The 8,880-nt window shown below is 35.3% G+C and overlaps 1 protein-coding gene across 1 annotated transcript in view; it reads right to left on the reverse strand.

The window, feature by feature from the left end:
- Nucleotides 1–8,880, reverse strand: part of Smp_080680 (map-kinase activating death domain protein,putative) — a gene marked incomplete at both ends in the record, with an annotated part of 38,641 nt that overhangs the window by 23,321 nt on the left and 6,440 nt on the right. The window contains 3 exons of the mRNA XM_018798043.1: nt 2,142–2,259; nt 3,478–3,609; nt 5,386–5,544. Of these exons, the coding sequence (XP_018646720.1) occupies nt 2,142–2,259; nt 3,478–3,609; nt 5,386–5,544 (409 nt within the window). The remainder of the gene's footprint in view (nt 1–2,141; nt 2,260–3,477; nt 3,610–5,385; nt 5,545–8,880) is intronic.

Genomic DNA, 8,880 nt, shown 5'->3' on the forward strand with positions numbered 1-8,880 from the left:
TTGAGTTTTAGTTTCATCTTGGCGACCAGCAAATGGTGATCGGATGCTATATCAGCTCCTCTTCTGGTTCTCACATCCTCCATCGTCCTCCTGAACTTTTTGTTGATGCAGACATGGTCGATTTGATTCTGTGTAGTGTGATCCGGTGAAATCCAAGTGGCTTTGTGTATGTTTTTGTGTGGGAATATGGTGCCACCTATGACCAGTTTATTGAAGGCACATAGGTTTGCAAATCTCTCACCGTTTTCGTTCCTTCCTCCCAGTCCATGTTGTCCCATGACGTCTTCGTATCCAGTGTTGTCCTTTCCAACCTTGGCATTGAAATCTCCCATTAGAATGGTCAGGTCCTTGGTTGGGCACTTCTCGACTGCAGCCTATCGTAGAATTGGTCTTTAGCGTCTTCATCGTAGTCGTTGGTCGGCGCATAGCATTGGATGATGTTCATTGTAATGCCCTCTCTCTTTGTTTTGAAGGAGGCTTTGATGATCCTTGGTCCATGAGATTCCCATCCTATAAGTGCATTTTGTGCTTTTCTGGACAGCACCAGTGCCACTCCTTGTGTATGTGGGGCATTTTCTTCTTCATGACCGGAGTATAACAGAAGTTCTCCTGAAGACAGTCGTTGTTGTCCAACCTGCGTCCAATGTGTTTCACTGATTCCAAGCACTTCCAGGTTGTATTTCCTCATTTCCGCAGAAATTTGGAAGACTCTGCCGGTCTCCCACATTGTCCGGACATTCCATGTACCTATAAAAATTGTCGCTCTGGTTGTGAGAAGGTGCATCGGCCTCATGACTTCCGAAGGAACTCGGCTTTCATCATGAGACGTCATTTTTCCTTCTACTCCCAGGGCAGAGTTTGAATGGTTTGAATGATTTTTTCTGGTTAGCGCTTTTTTAGCGAGTTGATTTTCTACGGGATGGGGTCGCTAACCCCATGCCCAACCCTCCTCCTTTACCCGGGCTTGGGACCGGCAGTAGCCCCTGGAGGAGCTACAGGCGGAGTTTAAATATAATCATAGATGCGTATAAATATTATTGTACATTAGAATAAAGCCTAGCAAGGATTTAATGGAAAAGAATATTATTCGTTTATGTATGTTAATTTACAATGTGGAAAGTTTTTTTTAGTATTTTAATTGTAATGAAATATTTCTTTATTTTATTTATCATTTTATCAAATTCATTAATGAAAATGCAATTTCATGCCCCCAAATGCCCTAGTACGGCCGAGAGTGGGGAGAGTCTGCTCTCCCTCTCGAAATGCTCTCATATGGCCACGCGTATATAGCCTCTGCCAGGGAAATCCTACTCACTGCCTTCTCGTGGAGGAGTGTTGTTTACGGAATCGAGAGAACGAAAAGTGAATGTCCGGCGCTTTAACCGGGTTGGTGGACACGGAAAGTTCACCTGGAGGAGTTGGAAAACCCTCATTTCAAATCAATCGTGCACATGGGCTCCAGGATCCTGAAGGAACAAATGTCGTATGAATCAATCGTTGGTCACTGGCTACCATGGGACTGCATCTCCTTACGATGCTCCACTGTCTTGTGGATCAGACCTTTAGGTCAAAGGCTCCAGGTGTGGCTCCCTAAGAAAACCACCTGCTTCGATTTGGGCACCCGGGTAGTATCACAGCCCTCACACAAATCAAATGAGATTTGTGTGGCGCATATATATCTGGTACCCGTTTGTACCAATATTTATGTGTTCAAATAAAATAAATAAAACACAATTTCATTATTTAATAATTTTAGCTTAAGTTAATTACCATAATTATGACATTCTAGCTATTGACAATTCTGATTAATATTTCCAAGTAAACTGTAATACCAATATAGAACAAACAATGGTTGTTTTACCATAGCAATGATTTAACTCAATGACCATGTCGAAGCCCATGGATTTGGTTTTGAGTAATATTGTTTGTGGTGAAAACTAATGATACTAATCAGTTGACTGAAACGAAATAGATGAAGCGAGGTTCACATTTTTGATCTTTTCGATGAAGACCAGTTGATTATAACTATCATGCTACTGCTTCACTATAAATTATCGACACTGGCTACAGTGTCATATGAATAGTTACTTTGACACAAATGAGAGCCACATATCTCCAAGTAATAAATCATGTCAGTTAACTTACTTTATTCGCATCCAAATCAACTAACCACACATCGGCGGGGAAACGAAAATCTGTCTTTTGACTTAAAAATGTAGCTGGGATACCAATTAGAAATGGTGTTGGAGAAAGTAATAACTAAATTAATAAAACGGAAGAGAGAAATAAGAAAAAGATACTAAAAACTAATATCAAGTCTTGCAAAACATACTAATAATTTTTAATAAGTATAGCCCTTCTTTAAATAAAGAGTAAGATCATATGGAGATAGCAAATCGATCTAAGTTAGACAAACACTGGAAACTTGGAAACACTAGTCGGTTGTTTTATCCTCGTATGCGACTATCCGACGGTGCGCGTATACGATCCCGCGACTGGGAATCAAACACAAAACCCTTGGTCTAGTGCTCGAACACCGGACCTCCAGACCATGGAGTAGGGATTTAGTGGTATAAGTCTGACTTCAATCACTCAACTATATTGCGCGACCATCTCACATTGTCTTCAGTAGATAAATTCTTCACACCCGACTCGTTCAATCTCCACTAATCACGGCTTCCAGGTTACTCTCTCCCTGTTATCAATGGTTGCTTAACTTAGATCAATTCATGATCTCAATGAAATTCACTAACATCCACAACCAAATACTAACAGTAAGATCATAATTTTAATGGACATTCAAATTATTAAAAAGAACAACAAACTAAAAGATATTTGACTTGAATTTATTGTAATTTTCCACCATCATCAAATAATTGGCCATAGTACAATTAAATATGTATATAGTTAGGCCTGAGAATTGGTGGCTCGATAGCGCCATGTCACATAAATTCAGGCATTAAGGTACAGGTTCAAACACTGCTCCACCTCCTTCGGTTTAGTCAGTCGAACAGAGTCACTAGCGCTTACACTTAAAGTGAGGCTTAAAGCCAAGTATTCAAATCTGTTGATAAGAAGGCTTGAGAAACAAGTGTATATGATACTGAATTCAGAACCAAATTCTAGATTTATACTTTTCATGAATCTTAGTCATAGAACAAATAAAAAGATGGTCATAAAATTAAGACTTTCCATTAGGGTTGGATCAGAGACACAAACCGAAAGATTAATCATATAACTCAAAGTAATCGTGAAGTTACGAAGACTTCTAGGAAAGATTATGAATTTTAGTAGACTGACGAGCAGACCATGAAGAAACATAAATACAATGATTCACTAGGATTTACCAACAATGTTGCGGATCCAGATGTTTTTTTAAGCATTCCTCGTTTCTACTATGATATTCAAGCATAATTATGAAGTATTCCTTATGTATATGAAACTTCAAAAAATTTAAGACTAAAGATTTTTACTTACATTTTCCCCTCCTTTTAAACTATTTGGCAACAAAGGTATAGCAGGAAACATATACTGAAGTGGATAGAGCATAGCTGTAAATGCCATCACTGACATCGTTAAAGCATTATAATCTCTAGATTGTAATACAACCTAAAATAAAAAATAAGTGTAACGAAAACACAAAAGATTTTTTTTCTCAAAAACTCATCGCGTTATCTACTGAGCTACTGGGTTAATATAACCACTAACTTGTTCAACGATAATATTAGTAATGGAATTATAGTTCTGAATTTCACTCTCCATTGGTCGTACATGAACTACTTTCGTCGTCATCTATAGATACCATCATTTTTAAAGAAAAAATATTATTTCAAAAGTAGCTAAAATCGTTTATATTTCTTAGTTTGTAACTTCAAACTGTTGATTTCAATTTTTTAAGTATTTATAACAATATTCTGTCACATAACTGTATGATGAATACTTATTTGCTAAAAACTCGAACGAGTACTTGCATACTTGCTTTTCATTCACATAATTAGATTTATCATTATCATTAGGATTCGGAGTGAAAGATACTGGGTTCGAGCCTTAGTGTGAATATCAGCACTTGACTTGCTGGTCAGTTCCAAACATGACAGAATGAGTATACTTAATTTCATAAATAGCCATAATTCATGCACTTCAAATTAATTCCAAGTTAGTGTGTGGTGTTTGTAAGGATTATAGTGTGCTCACAGTTTCAACCAGGAACTGATATTAGTGAGACAACCATTAAAAACCCGAGAGAACTGGACAGACGTTTCGTTCTAGCATGGGACCTCTTAGTCGTGATCATCCACGAACTCGCATCCGAGAATCGAGTCCAAAGCCTTCGATATCGCGTGCGGACTACTAATCACCAGACCACTGAATCGGTATCCAACAGTGTGGATGTCTAACTATAACCAACCTGCAATATTGCGTAACCCTCATTAATTGCCTGTGGTAAAAACTTGTCTCACACCCATCAGGGATTGAAGTCCATTGATAATGCCTTCCCACTAGAACTTCAGGAGTTAAATTGTTAAGCTAGTTACTAATTAGGACACGATCTTCATCATGGTAAGGAGGTTTATGGATATTGTAGTGTTTGAATAGTTGAAAATCAAGAGTCTCAGGAAGTGTACAATGGATATTATATTACATCAAAGCAACAATAATAATGATTATACACAAAAAATAAATATTCAATAAAAAAGATGTAATGAAAATGAAGGATATGCGAGGAATTATTCACACCTCATCAAGAAGGCACTGATGATGTTGAATGGAATGACACTGAAAGCTACTCAATCAAAACCATCTAGGTTATAGAATATATCACCACATAATGCATCCACCTGAACTGTAAATATTCTCCATAATTTTAAACATTTTTAATCTTCTTACAAGCGTTACCACTTATTATTCACAATGTTTTGATGATTATGTGTATAATGTGAGGTTATACTGTAGTGAACATAACACGACTGGGGACAATCGAATGTATTTAAGCACAAATTACAGACTATCTCACTAAATTCTGATAACCATAGAATGAACAGTCAATTTTCAAAATAACAAGCGATTGTCTCAATCTTCACTGTTCTTTCTGTAAATATCAGTTCATCTTCTCTAATTTCATTACTCATGCATTTTCCTACCAATTGCGCTTCATTTCACTTCTTTCCTTATCGGTCTTCTGCCAAAATACATTCTATGTCTGACCCTCACCGTATACTACTTATATGGATATACGTAGACCACACCACAATACCACATGTTTTATTATTTACAACTTATATACTACTACAGAATGGACTACTTATTTCATATACATATATATACGAAACTCGATAAAAATTATTCAATATTAAAAAATATACATTAATAATAATAACAATTCACCTTTTGTTCTAACATAATAGCAGTTAACACTTTCAAACATGTCTCCATGCCTAACAGCTCCAATGGTAAATGCAACGGGAAATCAATCAACGTCAAACGTGTTTTATCTGGTAAAGCAAATATCAATTTTTCATAAAGTGTTTCTGGTCCAACAGTGAGCTGGAAAACAATTAATCCAATATATATAAGCAAAGTATTATTGTGCTCAATATAGACGGAGGTATGAACTATTAACATAGTTTATTTTGAAATCCTAAAAAACGTTTTTCAATGAAACAGTTTGGTATCCACATAAACTATTATTCTACGTATCCCAGCAATTAGTCATTTAAGTGACTAGATTGTTGCATGAAAGTTAGTGATTCAAAATGTTATCTTGTTCATTAGTTACACTAATGGAAACTGTACTCGATAAATTTAGTGCAGTAAATTTGTTATTCATAAACAAAAAATCCCGTTCTCCTAACTAAGCAGATGGAAATGTAAAGCATTAGTTACTAAGTCATTGATGCGATATTTAGTATGCCATCCACTAAACCCATTGATCGTGGGTTCTATCCTTGTCTCAATAATTTTTCATAGTTGAAATCATGAGTCAATTGAAGCTAGACCACCTTCGAAAACCTGGAAGCACTGGACGGCCAACTCGTCCTATTATGGGACTCCTCAGCAGTGCGTACATACCATGCCGCTCCCGCAAGATTCGAACCCAGAACCTATCAGTCTCGCGCCGGAGCACTTAACCGATAGACCACTGAGCCGGCATCCAACGGTGTTAATGTCTAACTTCAACCAATCCACGATTTTGAGCAACCGTTCATCAATAATTTTTATTATCACTAAAAGAACCCCATATTAGGACAAAGCAGTTCTCCAAGTAATCTTTAAAAACACTTCTTTACTCTAATTAAAAGTTACTTATTATAAATACAAATGTAATGTTCCCAACTAATTTGCTGAAGTATTTCCCAATTGAATCTGTTCTTGGAAGTTGGAAATTAATCTTTTTTCATACGAAAAAAACAAACTATATGACAAAATATCACATTACGTCGGGAAATAGAAGCAGATATGAAGAGGATGAATAACAATTGGAAATAACCGGAAAGGATTGCTCAGGACAGAGTTGGATGGAGAATGCCGGTGAGCGGCCTATGCTCCTGCATGAGGGGTAACAGGCGTATGTAAGTAAGTATATGACAAAAAATAACCATAAAAAAATTAATTGAAGTGTGATTTTTCATTAGTATACATGCCCAATGCAAATATCAAACTTATCATGCACTGTAAACCATACATGTTTATTGAATATAAATTATAATATTTTATTGGGCCTGGTCTAAATTTGAACAGATAGTTTTGCCAAACTTTGGTCACTGGATTTATGGGACATATAAAACGAAATCTATATTAGCAAAAGTTCCAGCAATTGAAATTTTGAAAAAACTACAGTTTTCGACAGTCTACTGGAAGCTTTTTCAGAGAAACCCTATTCAGAACTGATAATTTTGATGCTTGAAAATTTTTTTTCCTAAGGACGTTTGAACTGCCGAGTGAAACATGGAAGCTTTTCGGATTCAGTCGTATGGATGTCTAAAAATACAATTTTCTCCCTAATGAAATACAATATATTATAAGCCTTTTGTATCTATCAACTGAATGAGAATAATATACCTTACTGTTAAAACTTTATTACAAGTGACATTAAATAAGGAGAATATATGTGTAAAATCTCAGCGAATGAATTTGAAGTAAATCCAACGTTTCGCCTGGCAATCTGGTCCAAGCTGCTTCAAGGAATTCCTTGAAAAAGCTGTAAATTTTGTCTAGATAACTCGTCAAATATTCTATCTACGTGTTTGCATTCGTACACATTCTCTATCCTTTTAAAACATAAGATGCCAATGATTTACGTGAACGAAAACGCTTTGTTTTATTGTCACTTTTCATTTAGGACTTTTCCCTGGGTCTTATAGACTTTAGATAATACTACTGTTCTGTTCAAGGAAATAACGTTGGATTTACTTCAAATTCATTCGCTGAAATTTTACAAATATATTATTCCCATTTAATGCCTTACATCGACTCAGCGCTCAAATACTGTGAAACTATTCGCTCTAATTTAGACGAAAGTTCTTATATATTTATTACAATTGGTTTTTTTAAGTAATTGGACCGAAAATAAATTTACGTGTTTAACGATAGAAACATTTAAAAATTATCCGAGCCGAATATATTAGTTAAGCATTGCTAAACGTAAGTTATGTGTTTTGTATATCTGTGAGCTACACGTAAAGAGTGATAAACGCGGTTGAATTATCTACTTAAAGTGTATATATATTTATGGAATAAAAGTCATCATAATATTCAACAGGCATAGAATTACCATGCAATAGTTGTTTATTAGATGTTTATTTGAATGAAGCCTACATTTAAATTTAGTATCTCTCCTTTTTGATTCATTTAGTCTAAATAGTTAATGGACGCTTCTTGTAGATAAATTGAAAATTCCTCATTCATTAAACATTTTTATCAACAATATATATATATATATAACTTTTGAATTTGGTAAATAATTAAATTTTCTCGGTATAACTGTGACTATGTATCAATGAGTATGTTATAAATTGTGGCCGAGTGAATGCCCAGTTAATGTATGACGTGATAAGACCGCCAATCAGAGAGCAGCGAATTATTGATTGGAACAGTGACACGCAAAAACCGTACGAGCAGTCTAGAGTGCTTATCGGTCCTGCTTCTGCCTAGCCCAGTCAATTAAGTCCAGAACACTAATAACAGCCTCTGCGGTATGAATCATTATATTTCAAACATACTGAGTTTATATACCAAAAAAAACTGACCACATCGTACCAATAAAATAGAAAATAACATTTGTACAAAATTTAGCCAAATGTGTCTGTGAATGCGGGAGGTAGTAATTAATAGACTAGGGATAACTCGAGAATGGTAAATCGTACAATAATAGTCTATAGGCCGAAATAAAGCTTATAATAAGGGGAACATGAGTATGAATAGTTTAGTTATTTAGCAATAGTACATTAAAAAATATATGCATAATACTGGTCCATAAATGGATGCAAAAGTTATCATCCATTATTGTTATCGGGACACAACAGAGTAATATAAAGAAAATAGAAATTTCTATAGTCTCAATTTAAAGATACTTTCTATCTAGAAACATAGAAATAAATTTCATTCAAATCTCGAAACAATAATTTCCACTTGTACTCTAAGTGTCTAACTATTATAAGTTCAAATGACTTACTTAACTGTTTGAAAAATTAAAATTATTCAAATAATCATATTAAAGGAGAGTCCCTTATTCAAGCAATGTCCACCAACCTACGTGAACCAGATAAATATTCTTAATGCCACCTTGATGAGGAGGCATAGTTTCTAGTCTTAAATAGTACCTGAGCGCTTGCTTTTTAAGATGCCTTCCGCTCGGAATTATATAATGAGGACCAGCGTTGT

The sequence above is a fragment of the Schistosoma mansoni genome (assembly GCF_000237925.1).
Source record: "Schistosoma mansoni, WGS project CABG00000000 data, supercontig 0156, strain Puerto Rico, whole genome shotgun sequence".
NCBI lineage: Eukaryota > Metazoa > Platyhelminthes > Trematoda > Strigeidida > Schistosomatidae > Schistosoma > Schistosoma mansoni.